At 41.9% G+C, this 16,375-nt stretch overlaps 1 protein-coding gene across 3 annotated transcripts in view; it reads left to right on the top strand.

Annotated features, from left to right (window-relative positions):
* Positions 1–16,375, top strand: part of GAB2 (GRB2 associated binding protein 2) — a 199,583-nt gene that overhangs the window by 119,926 nt on the left and 63,282 nt on the right. For all 3 annotated transcript variants that reach the window (XM_032167025.2, XM_058446263.1, XM_058446262.1), the window contains exon 2: positions 12,986–13,286. In XM_032167025.2, the coding sequence (XP_032022916.1) occupies positions 12,986–13,286 (301 nt within the window). The remainder of the gene's footprint in view (positions 1–12,985; positions 13,287–16,375) is intronic.

Raw genomic sequence — 16,375 nt, 5'->3', positions numbered from 1 at the left:
CTCTTTCTCTCTGTCACTCTTGCTCTCTCTGGGTTGGCTGTTCTTAGGCAACAAATAGTGGTTCATGCAATTTCAGGGAAATATTGTCACAACCCTTTGTCCAGTGACAGAGCCAGTTTGAGTAACACAAAACAAAGGTCCTGGAGTTGAATCTTAATAACTCTGAGCTGGCTTGGAACATACGCTTGTCGCTAATCTGATCACAGTGGCATGTAGGATGAAATGGTGCAAATTGGCTTAATCTAGATTACCACGATCTACTCCTTGACGCCTGTAGTTGGAGTCAGCTTTATATAAAGGATTCTAGGTGATCTTTTGTGTTTATGGTGTCTGTGTACCATCTTACCTGGAATAGAGATTGTGTTAAATTAACAGGTCATCTGACTGAGAGGTGTTTTTTTCCCCCCCAAAACAGAAGCAAATAAACATTATTTTGTTCCTTTGGTATAACTTTCATTGAAGAGGTATATAGTGCTTTGGAAGTATCAAGTCCTGTGCTAAATAAATGCTGGAGATACAAAAGCCCCTGACCTCACAATGTCATAGTCTTGGGGTAAGAAAAAATTCATTCTGTGCCCGAGGAGCAAATAAGTTCCTTTGGAGTCCGAGGGAAACTACTTGTCTGCCCTTTCTCAGATGAATGAGTCCGGAACAAATACAGTTAACTATGCTGCTCTCTCCTAGGGGATTTACATTTGAGGAGTGGAAATAACTTTGGACTAGGAGCTGAGGCCTAGGTTCTAGGTGTGTTATTGCCATCTGCCATAACCAATTAACTATAAACTTGAATTCATAAACTCTGTGGCCAGTGTTTCTCAAAGTGTAGTGAGCAATTCGTCTGCGGTAGCTTCACCTCAAGTTCTTTGTGGGTCCAGACCCACAGAATAAGAAGATCTTGGGCTGTGGTCTCTGTAAGTTGTTTAATCTCTATGAACTTCTTTTTCCTCGTCTGTTAAGAGGATCATATTTACCTTGCAGCATTGGTTTAAGGATTAAATGTGATGATGAGTAGAAAGCACATGGAAGGTAGCAAGAGCTCAGCAAATGCCCTTTTAAAAATTTCCTCAGAGAGTATAAAGTCTCTATGGTCCAGAGTAGTCGAAGGATTCCTAGAGGTAGGATAGCAAAAAGCCTTTCCTCACTCAGGAAGTGTGCCTTCCAAAATGTGTAACTGTTACATGACTCCCACTGTACTCTTGAAATGTTTGCTGTTAACTATTATGGGACACGAGACTGGCATAGTAGCTTCGTGTTGAAATATATTAGGATAGACTTGTACATCATATGTTCAGAAGTGAGATCAGATTCTCCTGTGTCTTTGTGTTTGTTTGAGCTAGAACTCAACCACATCACCACCTGGGAGTTGACAGTTGAAAATATTTCTAAACCTCCAGAATCTTTTATCTTCTGCCCTGACTTTGGTATACCAAAGATAACAGAACTCTTCTTTGATGACTAAGGACTTCTCAGGGTCTCAAATCATCATTTCTGATACCAAATCTCACGTTCCTTGTGGCTAAAGTTGTAGAAGGGGCAAGACATTACTTGGAGGAGGCTTTTGCGAAACTCCTAGGAATAGGCGTGTCCTTTTAACTTCCCGCTTTCTGAAGAGGGTAAAACCAAAAACTGCCAATAAACCTAGAGAATCCTATGAAGTGAGGTTTATGGTTAATCTGAATCTAACTGAGGTTACTGGGTGATACCAATAATTTAAACCTGTTAGGCAGGTATATTAAGAACATAATAGTTGTATCTTCAAAAAGCTCTTTGCTTTGTTTTTAAAAAATTCACCAATAACATAGACTGACTCTCTCTCTGTCTCTCTCACACACACACACACCCCCCTGTACACCTCTTAGTGAAGCTCCTGGGTGGAGATGTGGTTATTCAGAAGAACACATCCCTCTGTTCTAAGAATCTGAGTAATCTGATTAAATGAGGTGTTACCATATCATGTTTTCTTAGTTAAAAAATACATAAAGGGCTGGGTGCAGTGGCTCATATGTAATCCCAGCACTTTGGGATGCTGAGGTGGGAGAATTACTTGAGCCTATGAATTTGACATTAGCCTAGCCAGCATAGGGAGACCCCATCTCTAAAAAAAGAAATTGAACTGGATATGGTGCCACATCCTGTGATCACAGCTAAATGGGAGGCTGAGGTAGGAGGATCACTTGAGCCCAGGAGGTCGAGGCTACAGTGAGCCATGTTTGTGCCACTGCACTCCAGTCTGGGCAACAGAGGGAGACCCTGTCGCAAAAAAAAAAAAAGAAAAAAAAAAAAAGAAAACAATAAGTCTCTCAAGGTAGGGAAGAAGAGACCTTAGGTAGTCTCTTATCCATCTATTGATTGATCTACTCTTTTTTTTTTGAAACGGAGTCTCACTCTGTCACCCAGGCTGGAGTGCAGTGGTGCGATATCGGCTCACTGTAAGCTCTGCCTTTCAGGTTCAAGCCATTCTTCTGCCTCAGCCTCCTGAGTAGCTGGGACTCTAGGCGCCCGCCACCGTGCCTGGCTAGTTTTTTTTTTTTTTTTTTTTTTTTTTTTTTTTTTTTTTTTTTTTTTTTTTTTTTTTTTTTTTTTTTTTGTCGTTTTAGTAGAGGCAGGGTTTCACCGTATTAGCTAGAATGGTCTCAATCTCCTGACCTTGTGATCTGCCTGCCTCGGCCTCTCAAAGTGCTGGGATTACAGGCGTGAGCCACCGCGCCCCGCCTTGATCTACTCTTTGAGCCCTTCTACTGTCACACTCCCCAACCCTCCCACCCTTTGTTTAGGCGAAGAGTCAACAAACAAATCCTGCCCACCACTTCTTTTTCTAAGCAGTTTTATTGGAACACAGCCATGCCTGTTTGCTTATGAATTGTGTATGGTTGCTCTCATGCCGTTATAGAACTGAGTAGTTATGACAGAGAAAATATGACCTGTAAAAGCCAAAATATTTGCTAACATCCTTAACAAAGTTTGCTGATCCCTCACCTTGCCTCTTTCTTCAAAATCTCCAATGTTGAGTATTCTCCATTTTCCAAGAGACCTGCTTTGGACCACTCACTTAGAAAGTTCTTACTTTCTGAAAAAAACAAAATTTGGTTTTCCGTAGACTGCTCCTGCTGGTACTTGTTCAACTTGAGTATGTTGAGTAACTAAAAATAAATCAAATTGCTCTTCCACATGTTGGCGGCCCTTTATATCTTAGAACAACACTATGATCATGACTCCAGGCAGAATCTTGCAGAATCCTGGTGTGATAAACTTTCACGTGCCTTCATTGTCACCAGAAGGGAGCATAACACTCTTGCAAAGCTAAATTGTGGCCCACCTAGGTTTTCTGGGCGCCAAGAGCAATAAGAGGAAGTTATAGCCTCATTCTACATGCTTAAAGACCTTGAGATCTAACCCAAAGGATAGAGACAGGTTCATGTGACATGTACTGTCTGTTCAACAGCTAGGAGTGATGCAACTTCCAGGTCATATGTACCCACACTTTGTGTCTGTGGTCTTGATGGTTGTGAAATGGTTTGTTTTCTGACAGAAGAAAAACAGTCACTTCTATTTCATCAGAGATGGGAGTGGCATACCCTTGATCGTAGACACAAATTCTTTTTTCCAACTTTCTTGACAGTAGAGACAGTAGACCCTATCCATGTACTTCTTTAAGCCCCACTGTTAAGTAAAGTGACTTTCATTGTCTTTTGTCTCCATCATTACTACCGTAATTTAGATTGCCATCTTCTCTCACCATTGCAGACTATCGCAGCAGCTTCTTAATCATTTTCTTGTCTCTTATTTTTTATTTTTCTGGTTTGTCTTCCTCACTCTGCCAGATAAGAGCACAGCATTGGTTAACATTTCTCTGCTGATCTGTACTCTTCAGTGGCTCCCCGTTACAAATAAAGGAAAGATGAAACTTCTTAGGGTGGCATTCAAGGCTTTTCAGGACCTCCAAACTCTTCCTTTCCTCCCTCTTTGCCATATTGAGAAGACTGCCATGTTCTCTGAGCCTATTTTATCTGTTCCCATGCTCAGACCTTGGTCATACTGTATGCTGTATAAAAAAAAAAAAAAAAAAAAAAAAAAGTCCTGTTCTTCCTTTCGAAAACCGCACATCAAACCCTACCTTCCTCATTGTTTGTGTTCATTGCTCCTTCTCTCTCGTGCATGTTTGCTTTCTCTCATGCTCTTTCTCTCTCTTAAACCTGAAAGTTTGATTCCCTGCTTCAGTGGTCTACTAGCGTATTATGTCTCTCTTAATGGTGCTTACAAAAAAATCTTCTGGTTTTAGGGATATGTATTAATGTCTTAACTTCCTGAAACTTTGTAAATATTGTAAGTTACTTCAAAGGAGTATTTTTGGGCCTTGCCTCTTTTCTTTATCTGTCAAAGCATTCAACACATTTTGTGTTTGTTTTTACTGAATTCTATACAAGGAGCTTGTTGATTTCTCAGGAAATATACCCTAGATCCCAAAGATTTTCACCTTTTTTTCTAAACGTTTTAGAGTTTTACATTTTACATTTAAGTCCATGATTCATTCTGAGTTAGTTTTTGTATAAGATGTGAGACTTAGATTGAGGTCTTTTCTCCCCTGTGGATGCTTGATTGCTTCGGCACCATTTCTTGAAAAGGCCTTTTCTTTTCTTTTTTATATTAATATTTTTAGTAGAGACAGGGTTTTGCCATGTTGGCCAGGCCGATCTCGAACTCCTGGCCTCAAGTGATCCACCTACCTTGGCCTCCCAAAGTGCTGGGATTACAGGCACGAACCACGACAACTAGCTGTTTTCTTCATTGAATTGCTTTTACACGTTTGTCAAAAATCAGATGGGCATATTGTGAGGGTCTGTTTCTGGGTTTTCTGTTCTAATCCATTGTTCTTCACTTGATCTTAGCCGAACGGCCAAGAATTGATTTATTCCATTTTTCTGTGTCTGTCTCTTCGCCAGTGCTACACAGTCTTGATTGTTGTAGCTATATAATAAGTCTTAAAATCTGGCAGACTGATTCTTCCCATTTTATTTTTCAGAATTATCTTAGCTATTGTGCTTCCTTTGCCTTTTCATATACATTTTAGAGCAATCTTATGTACATCTACAGACATTCTTGCTGGGATTTTGATGGGAATTGTGTTAAATCTGCATGTCAGTTTGGGAAGATGTACCAAGTTGAGTTGTCCAATCCATGAATATGGTATGTCTCTTCATTTATTTAAGTCTCCTTTGATTTCATTAGCTTTGTATAGCTTTCAGCATACATGCCGTGCACAGGGATTTTTTTAGATTTATACCTTTTCAATTTTTAAGAACAATTATAAATGGCATTGTATTTTTATTTTATATGCCTGCATATTCATTGCTAGTTAGAAGTAAATTGATTTTTGTATGATTGTCTTGTATCCTATGACCTTGCTGAACTCACTTACTAGTCCTGAGAGTTTTGTTGGGTTTTGTTTTTTTTTTTGTAGATTTTTTGGGTTTTTTCTTTTTCTTTCTTTTTTTTTTTTTTTTTTTTTTTTCCGAGATGGAGTCTCACTCTGTCGCCCAGGCTGGAGTGCAGTGGCACCATCTCAGCTCACTAAAACCTCCACCTCCTGGTCTCAAGCAATTTTCCTGCCTCAACCTCCCTAGTAGCTTGGATTACAGGTGCCCACCACCACGCCCAGCTAATTTTTGTATTTTAGTGGAGATGGGATTTCACCATGTTGGCCAGGCTGGTCTTGAACTCCTGACCTCAAGCAATCCACCCGCCTTGGCCTCCTAAAGTACTAGGATTACAGGCGTGAGCCACCGGGCCCAGCCACGATTTTTCTATATAGATAATCATGTCCTCTGCAAACAGGGACCATTTTTTTTTTTCTTCCTTTCCCGTCAGTATACCTTTTATATATGTTTTTTGCTTTATCACCTTGACTAGAACTTCCAGCAATATGTTGAATAAGAGTGATAACAGTGGCTGGGCACGGTGGCTCACACCTGTAATCCTAGCACTTTGGGAGGCCAAGGCAGGTGGATCACTTGAGGCCAAGAGTTCAAGACCAGCCTGGCCAACATGGTGAAACCCCATCTCTAATAAAAATACAAAAATTAGCCAGGTGTCGCAGTGCACACCTGTAATCCCAGCTACTTGGGAGGCTGAGGCACAAGAATCACCTGAACCCAAGAAGCGGAGCTTGCAGTGAGCCAAGATTGTGCCACTGCACTCCACCCTGAGCAACAGAGTGAGACTCTGTCTCAAAAAAAAAAAAAAAAAGTGATAAGAGCAAATGTCCTTGCCTTATTCCTGATCTTAGGAAAGAGGATTCAGTCTCTCAAATCTAAGTATAGGCCAGGTTTGCTGGTTCACACTTGTAATCCCAGCATTTTGGGAAGCCAAGGCAGGAAGATTACTTAACCCCAGGAGTTTAAGAACAGCCTGGGAAAAATAGTGAGACCCCCATCTCTACAAAAATTTAGAAATTAGCCAGGCATAGTGGCATGCACCTGTGATCTCAGCCACTCAGGAGGCTGAGGTGGGAGATTCACTTGAGCCCAGGAGGTTGAGGCTGCAGTGAGCCATGTTCATGCCTCTGCATTCCAGCCTGAGTGACAGAGTGAGACCCTGCCTCAACAACCAACCAAAAGAAACTAAGTATAATGTTTGATATTGGTCTTTTGTTGCTGCTCTTTGTCAAGTTGAAGAAGCTCCCCTCTTTTCCTATTTTTCTGAGAGTTTTTATCAAGAATGAGTGTTTAATTTTATCAAATATTTTTTGCATTGAAAGATATGATCATGCAGTTTTTCTTTAGCCTATTAATATGGTAGATGACTGATTTCAAATATGGAATCAGCCTCACCTCCTTGGAATAAATTCTGTTTGGTCATGCGTTTTTATAGATTGCTGTTCTATTTGTATTTTATGTGTAAGTCCACAATCCATTTTGAGTTAATTTTTGTATGAGATTTTATATAGACATTAGAACAGTCTCGAAAAAGCTTTCTCTTTAATAGCATATTCAGGACTCATGTCCCATATTCTCCTTGCATTATGTGTCAGTAATCCAATAGCAGTTTTTCATTTTTGTATCATGGGATACTTTTCAGGTGAAGCTCCCGGACCCCCCTTATAAATATTTATTACATGGATACTGCAATTATCAGAATGAAGGGAACAAGGTGCCAAATAACTCACACCATAGAGAATCTATTACACATCTTTATCTTATTCTTTTTTCTGTAATCCTCTTGCTGTCCTTCTTTTCTACTTCCTACTGTGAAAGCTTACGTATATTTTAAGTTTTATTAATTTGAACAAATTAACATATTCATGGAATGAAAAAAAATCAGATCATCCCTGAGCTCCCATATGTGTTAAGCACTCTGCCATGTAGTGTTTGGCCACATTGGACCTTAATCTCAGGGTGCTCAGAACTTAAAGGGGAGAAAGACATATAAGCATTGGAAATGCCAAAGCAGGGAGTAGAAATGTCAAACCTGGGGTAAGCACAGGTTAGTAAGGGAACACAAGCAGAAGCACCTCTAACTGTACCTGGGGGAGTCAATAAAGGCCTTCCAGGAGAAGTGACATTTGTGCTGGCCCTGAGAGAACATAGAAATTCTCCAGATGGATGAGGTAAGGTGAAAGCCTTTCTAGGTAGAAGCCATAGCTTGTGCAAAGACATAAAGTCATGAAATTACATGACTTACTATTTGGAGATAATAGGTAATTTTTAGTGCTCCTGTAAATTCTGTAAGACCAGGAATTCATGCTGTATCCTCAGCATTAGAATAATGCCTAGAGCATAGTAAGCACTGAATAAATATTTGTTGGATGTAAGGAAACAAAGGAGGGAAAGAGTGATGGGGGAAGGAAACATAATTGAGGTGAGAGAAGTAAGAAAGGTTTGGCAATAAAGAATTTTGTTCATGTCCTAGTTGGGAAGAGGCAAGTACAAAAACACTCATGATTGTTGTAAAAACTGACATGCCTTGAAAAGAACATAAAAAGCATTATGAAGGCTCCGAAGAAATAGAGGTCCACTTCAGATGAATGGATCAGGGAAGTTGTCACTGAGGCCAGACACTTAGAGTTGTTTGTACTTGGTTCTGAGTTGTTTGGCTTTTTAAAATACATGGGGCCCCATGCCGTGGCTCACGCCTGTAATTCCAGCACTTTGGGAGGCTGAGGTGGGCGGATCAGTTAAGGTTAGGAGTTCAATACCAGCCTGACCAACATGGTAAAACCGCGTCTCTACTAAAAGTACAAAATTAGCTGGGCATAGTGGCCCACGCCTGTAATCCCATTTACTGAAGAGAGGCGGAGGCAGGAGAATCATCTGAACCTGGGAGGCTGAGGTTGCAGTGAACAAGATGACGCCACTGCACACCAGCCTGGGCACTCTAAAAAATATATAAATAAATAAAACGTGGAAGTGGAGAGAAGGTGTTTTGGTGGAAGAGGGTTGTGTGAATTTGGGACTAGACTAGATGGCCTTGCTGACTCTGTCATAAATATATCAGTATTTTGTAGGCAGCCATTTATCAGCACACACCATTTACTTGGAAGCAAAACCTGACAAGCTCTGATATTATCTGTAGCAAACATGGTTTTCTTGTTCATGAAGGTGTCTGTGTTGTTTGTGCTTGCACCTGCACACCAGAGATTTGGGGACAGCTCTTTCCACAGAGACAAGACTGATGAGGACACATCAACTGAAATGCCAGCTGAATTAGCAACAGATCTTTTTAAAATGCACCTTGGTGCCCACACACTATGTGTCTATGTGTGAACCTGCAGCACACAGAAGTACAAGCATAATTCTGAAAGCAGTAAACTGGTCAAGATTTTAAATGACTATAAATAAATAGTACTTATTTTTATTTTTCTCAGCTCCATCCTCTCTGGCTATACCTCAATTTTCATTTCAATCTAAGGCTTATTGGGCACCAGTTATGTCTCCTTTGACCTGCTAGATACTAGAAGGGTTTCATGCAAGAAAATGATTCATTAATATGTATATATTGATTACTAGCTATGTGCCAGGCAGTATTCTAAACACCAAGGATGCATCATGAAATAAAAAGAACCAATCCTTGTCCTGGAGGAGTTTACTTTCTGGGAGGTGGGTGCGGAAAAGTCATAAAAATTATCTTTTGGGGATATACATGCTTTGTGAGACCAGTAAAGCAGGGTAAGGGGGGAAAGAGAGTGGGAGCATCAGGGACCAGGAACAGCCTGTCCAGTAATGTCACATTTGAATAAGGACTAGAAAAAAAGATTAAGCAATGGAAATATCTGGGGGGAGGAGTGTTCCAGGGCCAGGAAACAACTAGACTAAAGACCGTGAGGCAGGAGCGTGCCTGGCACTGTGTAAGGCCACGTGGCCAGACAGAATAGGCAAGGCAGAGGGCAGCAGGAGCGGAGGTGAGGGGTGGGATGAGGCTCAGTCCCATCAGACCTGTAGGCCATTGTGGGGACTTTGGCTTTACTCTGAGTGAGATGAACAGCCATTGCAGGTTGTGAGCAGAGAAGTGGCATCTTCTGATTTACTTCCTGCTTTCTTACTTTGCGGTTGAGGATAGACTGCAGGATGAAAGGGTGGAAGCAGGAAGACTACAAAATGGTGGACTAGACCAGGTGAGCAACAGTGGAGGTGAGGAGAAGCAAGCTCATTGTTGATATATTCTGAACTGTCTGAACTGACAGGATTTGCTTTTGGGTTAGATGTAGAGTATGAAAGGAGTCAACTATGTTATCTAGATTTTTGGTCTGACAACTGGAAGGCTGAAGGTGCTGGTAACTGAGATGGGAGAGAGTGCAGGAAGAACAGATCTGGGAGATATCAAGACCTCAGTTTTGAACACATTAATGTTGAGATACCTACTATTGAGGAGTTGGATATACAACTCTAGGGCTAGAGATATAAATTTGGGAATCACAGCAATTCGATGGTTTTTTAAAGCTGTGAAACTGAATAAAATGACCTAGAGAGTGGGTGTAGAAAAAAAAAAAAAGAATCTCAGAACTGAGCATTGGGGTATTCTAATGTTTGGAGGTCAGGGAGATAAAGAGGAACCAGCACTGGAGATTGAAAAAGAGAGGCCTGTAGATAGAAGGAGAGTTGAGAGTGCATGCTGAAGCCAGGTGAAGAAAGTGTTTCAAGGAGGATGGAATAATAAACTGTTGTCGGATGTTGGAGAGAGATCAAGAGAGATCAAGTTAAGGCCCATGAGTTGATTTATCAGCACTGAAGTCTTTGTCACCTTTGATGAGCTATTTCAGTGGTACAGTTGGGGTGGTGGGGGGGATGAGGGATAGCCTGATCAGAGTGCCTTCAAATAGGAGGGGAGGAAACAAAGATTAGTAGTATAGAATACTCTTTGAAGTATAACTATAAAGAGAAGTAGAAAAACTGGGCCATAGTTGGTGAAGAATTGTGGGATCAAGTCAAGCTTTTAATTTTTTCTTCTGAGATAGGAAACGTTGATGTCTTGATGGGAATCATCCTAGTCAGGAGGAAAACTGCATTGAATCTGAAGAAGGGGAGAATTGTTGAACTGATGTCTTTGTGCACAAATGGAAAAAGGTTGGCCTTCATTGGATGGACTGTCTATGCTCCCTAGTAACAGAGCTCACAGCTACAGGTGCAGGCAGGATGGTAAATGTAGTCATGGAACATGTGTAAATTTTCTTTTGATTGTTTATGTTTTCTCATGAAATAAGACATAAAAGAGTGGAGGCATTGGAGGTTTAAAGAGAGAAGCTAAGAGATTGTTGCCAAAGAACAGGAGAAAGTCATTGACTAGGTAAATATAGTAGGATTGTTGGGCAACATGAGGGGCCACTTGAAGTAAAAGTGAGACCAGTCAGCATGGTCATATGATTTTCTCCATCTATGTACAGCCAAGTGGGAACAGATAGAGTTGGCAGAGCATTAGACTTAGCTGGGGTTTGCTGGGTAAATAAGAAGAACGGAGAAAGAAGCAAGGGAATGATTATGATAATGGATCACAGAAACAGAGTTGGATAAGGAAAGAAAAGAGGACAGGGATGAAAGGTGAGAGTGAAAAGATGGTAGAATTAATGGAGTGTAGATCCCATGGGGTCTAAAGAATTGTGATAATCAAATCCTTGACATTTGTAGTGCTTCAGGGTGTATACAAAGTGCTTTGGGCTCATTTGCATAATAACCCTATGAAGTAGGTAGGGCAGATGGTGGTGGTGGTAGTGATTTTCATTATATAGATGAGGCAGGATTTAAAGAGGTAAAATGACTTAATCAAAAATCACACAGTGCCGGGCGTACGCAGTGGCTCACACTTGTAATCCCAGGCACTTTGGGAGGCTGAGGCAGGTGGATCACCTGAGGTCAGGAGTTTGAGACTAGCCTGGCCAACATGGTGAAGCCCTGTCTCTACTAAAAATACAAAAATCAGCCTGGTGTGTTGGTGGGCACCTGTAATCCCAGCTACTCCGTAGGCTGAGGCAGGATAAATCGCTTGAACCCAGGAGGCAGAGGTTGCAGTGAGCCAAGATCATGCCATTGCACTCCAGCCTGGGAGACAGAGCGAAACTCCGTCTCAAAAAAAAAAAAAAAAAAAAAATTCACACAGCAAGTCAATGGTAAAGCATAGGCTGAACCCAGGTTTCTGTTATATGTAGTCTTTGTGCAATGTCTGCTTACAGATTACTCAGTCTTGTTGAAGAGATGGAATATAGAAGACAACTTGAGAGAATATGTAATCACGTGTTCAATTCTGTGTTATGGAATGGTATAAGGAGTTTACTCATTCAGTAATACATATTGAAAGCTTAGTAAGGTACTAGACGTTATCATAAGGACTAAGGAAACACCAGTGAACAAGACAGGAAATATAATCCTGAGGTTACATGTTTTTAGAGCGGTTTCTCTGTGATTCTTCTAAGACATCATGTTTTGGTTAAAAGCAGGTTGTACTAAAAAGTTAGAACACTTGTTTTTCTGCTACTTACTGTGTGTAACATTGTTACTTCAACTCACCCTGCCTTAGTGGGGGTCCCCATGGATAAACTGATTATGGCTTTGCAAGTTCTCCCTTGCCTAAAAATGCTATGAGTTTGGATCTGTATTCTAGCCTAAAGAAATAGTTGCTCTAAAGTGTCATCATCTAACTTCCTGATCTAAACAGTGAGAATGCCACATCTTACTTTATAGTGATAAGACTCTGTTTACATGTGAGATGCTGCACAAACATGCATTCTAAAATAGTCCTCCATTTTTGAAACTTGGGAAACCTGAAAGGGGGACAGGTCATGTGGCACCTGCAGGTCCCACAGTCCCCGTCTTTAACCTATGATATCTGAGGACCTATTAAAAGCTTTAAGGTCATCTGGGCATGGTGGCTCATGCCGGTAATCCCAGCACTTTTGGGAGGCCGAGGCAGGAGGATCACCTGAGGTCAGGAGTTTGAGACCCGCCTGACCAGTGTGGAGAAACCCTGTCTCTACTAAAAACACAAAATTAGCCAGGTGTGGTGGCACATGCCTGTAATCCTAGCTACTCAGGAGGCTAAGGCAAGAGAATTGCTTGAACCCTGGAGGCAGAAGTTGCGGTGAGCCAAGATCATGCCATTGCACTCCAGCCTGAGCAACAAGAGTGAAACTCCATCTCAAAAAAAAAAAAAAAAAATGCATTAAGGTCAGGCACAGTGGCTCATACTTACAATCCCAGCGCTTTAGGAGGCTGAGTTGGGAGGATCTCTTGAGACCAGCCTGGGCAACACAGCAAGACCTTGTCTCTACAAAAAAATGTTTTAATTAGCTGGGCGTGGTGATGTGTGTCTGTAGTCCCAGCCACCTGGGAGGCTGAGGTGGGAGGATCGCTTGAGCCCAGGAGTTCAAGATTGCAGTGAGCTTTGATTGTGCCACTGCACTCTAGCCTGGGCAACAGGGCAAGACCTGTCTCTGAAAGAAAAAAGCTTTGAAATAACTAATGACTTCTTCCCCCTCTTCTTACCCCTTCCTGATGTGATTTAGGCCTGGAAGAAACGCTGGTTTATCCTGCGGAGTGGCCGGATGAGCGGTGACCCAGATGTTCTGGAATACTACAAGAATGATCACTCCAAGAAGCCTCTGCGGATCATCAACCTGAACTTCTGTGAGCAGGTAGATGCAGGCCTGACCTTTAACAAGAAGGAGCTGCAGGATAGTTTTGTGTTTGACATCAAGACCAGCGAACGCACCTTTTACCTGGTGGCTGAGACAGAAGAGGACATGAATAAGTGGGTCCAGAGCATCTGCCAGATCTGTGGCTTCAATCAGGCTGAGGAGAGCACAGGTATGAGAACACACACAGATCTTTCTCACAGGGGGTTGAGGCGAGGCCCTTGGATTCCTGGAGCATTGAGAGCAGGCTCTAGCTAAGGTTTCCTGTTGGAAGAGGGTTCATAGATAAAGGGTAAAGAGTGTGAAGGGGTTGGCCAAATATTAGAGGGACACCTGGCCCTAAGTATGCTCTAACAGGAAACCAAAAAAAAAGTGTTGGGGTTGTGATAAAGCTAAAGGTATTTGTGGTGTTTCCTTAGGTGCCTCAACACCGCTGCCGTTCCTCATCCCTCCTGCTTTCTCTCTTCCCTGTGCTGTCCAGCACTCTGTGTCCCATTACCCGTCACCCATCCCATAGGGAAGGTCTCACCTTGGTCCGTTCTCTGCTTCATCTCTGTCTGTCCTAGCCCATTTCAGGCCATCCTGCACAGTCACACTTGACCCTTGTTTGTGCGTGTTCTTTCTGATGATTATTGATGATTCAGTGTTCATTTATGTTTACTTGGGAGGGGACAGATAAAAGGAAACAGTGATTTATGTTTGGGTTTTGATAATCTTCACAAAAGAGTAGCTCACCTTTTTGAAATGAGTGTTAAATTGTAGAAATGCTCCTTAACATTTGTTTAGGCTCATCTCAAACTCTCTGGGATGGTTGAAGAGCAGAGTTTTTTCTGGGGCAGTAGAACTGACCTAGCAATTCTACTCCTAGGCATATTCCCAAAACATGTTCACACAAACACTTGTACAAGAATGTTCACAGCAGTATTATTCATAATAGCCAAAAAGTGGAAACGACCCAAATATCCATCAATAAATCAAATATGGTATATACATATATATTACTAAGCCATAAAATGATATGAAGTACTGAAAACATATGTTAAGTGAAAGAAGACAGAGAACCATCTTTTTATGATTCCACTTGTATGAAGGTTCAGAGTAGGCAAATCCACAGACACAGAAAGTACATTGGTGGTGACTGAGAGTGACGGTATGGGAAGTGACTGCTTATGAGTATGGGGTTTCTTTTTAGAGTGGTAAAAATGTTCTGGAGTTAGTGATATTTGTATGCTTTCATGAGTATACTAAAAACCACTGTATTTTACACTTTAAAATGCTGAAATTTATGGCATGTGAATTATGTCTCATTCTTTTTAAAAAAGTTCCTTTAGGTGATTCTGAGGACCAGCCAGGTTAGGGAGCCCCTAGACATAGGACCAGCTTCATGGACATGTGAACTGTGGAGTCACAAAGAGCCCCATCCTTAGAAGGCCTTGCACTTGGTTTAACACTCCACTATTACTATCTTGAAGTTGTTAATAGTTTTTTTAACAGGAAGTTCTGCATTTTCATTTTACACTGTGCTCTGCAAATTATGTAGCCAGTCATTCCTGAACTAGATGTCCTAACCTAGGAATTCTGTGATTTTTATCTTCCTTGGGGAAGGATAATGAGCCCCTATTTATTAAGTTCTTTGGTATAATCTTCTTGCTTCCTCAGTGGAATTTCCTGTTTTCCCCAAAACTTTGTCATTTATAGGTTTCATGGAGATTGTTTTTGTTTTTTTCCTTTATTTTATTCCTGATGGAAAGCAATGCATGTTCAGTGAAAAAAAGTGGGGGAGGGAAGGCGCCCCAGCCAGGGCAACATAGCGAGACTAGAGTGCAGTGACACAATCATAGTTCACTGTAACATTTTTATTTTGATAAAAAATAAAAATTAGCTGGGCACGGTAGCATGCCTGTAATCCCAGCTACTAGGGAAGCTGAGGTAGGAGGATTGGTTGATGCCAGCAATTCAAGGTTGCAGTGAGCTGTGATCGCACCACTGCACTCCAGCCTGGATGACAGAACGAAACCCTGTGTCCAAAAAAAAAAAAAAAAAACAAAGTTGGGAGTGGGGAATAAGAAACGAATTAAAAGGCCGGGGAGCTGGGCACGGTGTTTCATGCCTGTAATCCCAGCACTTTGGGAGGCTGAGGCAGGCAGATTACCTGAGGCCTGGAGTTCGAGACCATCCTGACCAATATGGTGAAACCCTGTCTCCACTAAAAATACAAAAATTAGGCTGTGGTGACGTGCACTTGTATTCCCAGCTACTCAGGAGGCAGAAGCGAGAGAATTGCTTGAACTCAGGAGGCAGAGATTGCAGAGAGACGAGATCTGCACCACTGCACTCTAGCCTGGGTGACAGAGGGAGACCCTGTCTCAAAAAACAAACAGAAAAGCAGACTGGGCACAGTGACTCACGCCTGTAATCCCAACACTTTGGGAGGTCGAGGAAGGTGGATCACCTAAGATCAGGAGTTCAAGACCAGCCTGGCCAACATGGTGAAACCCCGTCTCTACTAAAAATACAAAAATTAACCAGGCATGGTGATGGGCGCCTGTAATCCCAGCTACTTGGGAGGGTGAGGCAGGAGAATCGCTTGAACCCGGAAGGCAGAGGTTGCAGTGAGCCGAGACCATGCCACTGCACTCTAGCCTGGGCAACATCAGTGAAACTCCGCCTCAAAAAAAAAAAAAAAAAAAAAAAGCAGGGGGAGAAAAACTTCACAAACACACCAGTCTCAAAGCTTTCATAAATGTTGTTAGCAGTGGCAAATCTATCTGGATCTGCAGCAACATCAATTCTTGCCTCCTCAGAAGAAAGAATTCAGCCAAAGGGCATAAGGCAGAGTGAGACACTGAGGCATGTTTTAGAAGAGGGGTCAAAGTTTATTAAAAAGTGTTAGAGCAGGAACAAAAGGAAGTAAAGAACACTTGGAAGAGGGCCAAGCGGGCATCTTGAGAGATTTCAGTGCTCTGTTTGACCTTTGATCTGGAGTTTTATATATTGGCATGCTTCCAGGGGGTTGTGTCCCTTCTCTCCTGATTCTTCCCTTGGAGAGGGCTATCTGCACATGCAGTGGCCTGTCAGCACTTAGGACAGGCTGCATGCACAGCCCGTGTTTACTAAAGCTGTACACATGTCCATTTGAGGTGTTCTTTTACCAGTCAAGTGTTCCTAGAGGAAAGCCAAATACCAGTTAAACTACCATTTTGCCTCATAGTGTGCATGCTTGAGCCCACTTGCCTGTCTCCTGAGATCTTATCAGAAAGC

This window comes from Hylobates moloch, unplaced genomic scaffold, assembly GCF_009828535.3.
Source record: "Hylobates moloch isolate HMO894 unplaced genomic scaffold, HMol_V3 SCAFFOLD_11, whole genome shotgun sequence".
Classification (NCBI taxonomy): Eukaryota; Metazoa; Chordata; class Mammalia; order Primates; family Hylobatidae; genus Hylobates; species Hylobates moloch.
Note: the sequence above shows the minus strand (reverse complement) of the source record. Positions and strands in the feature narration are given on the sequence as shown.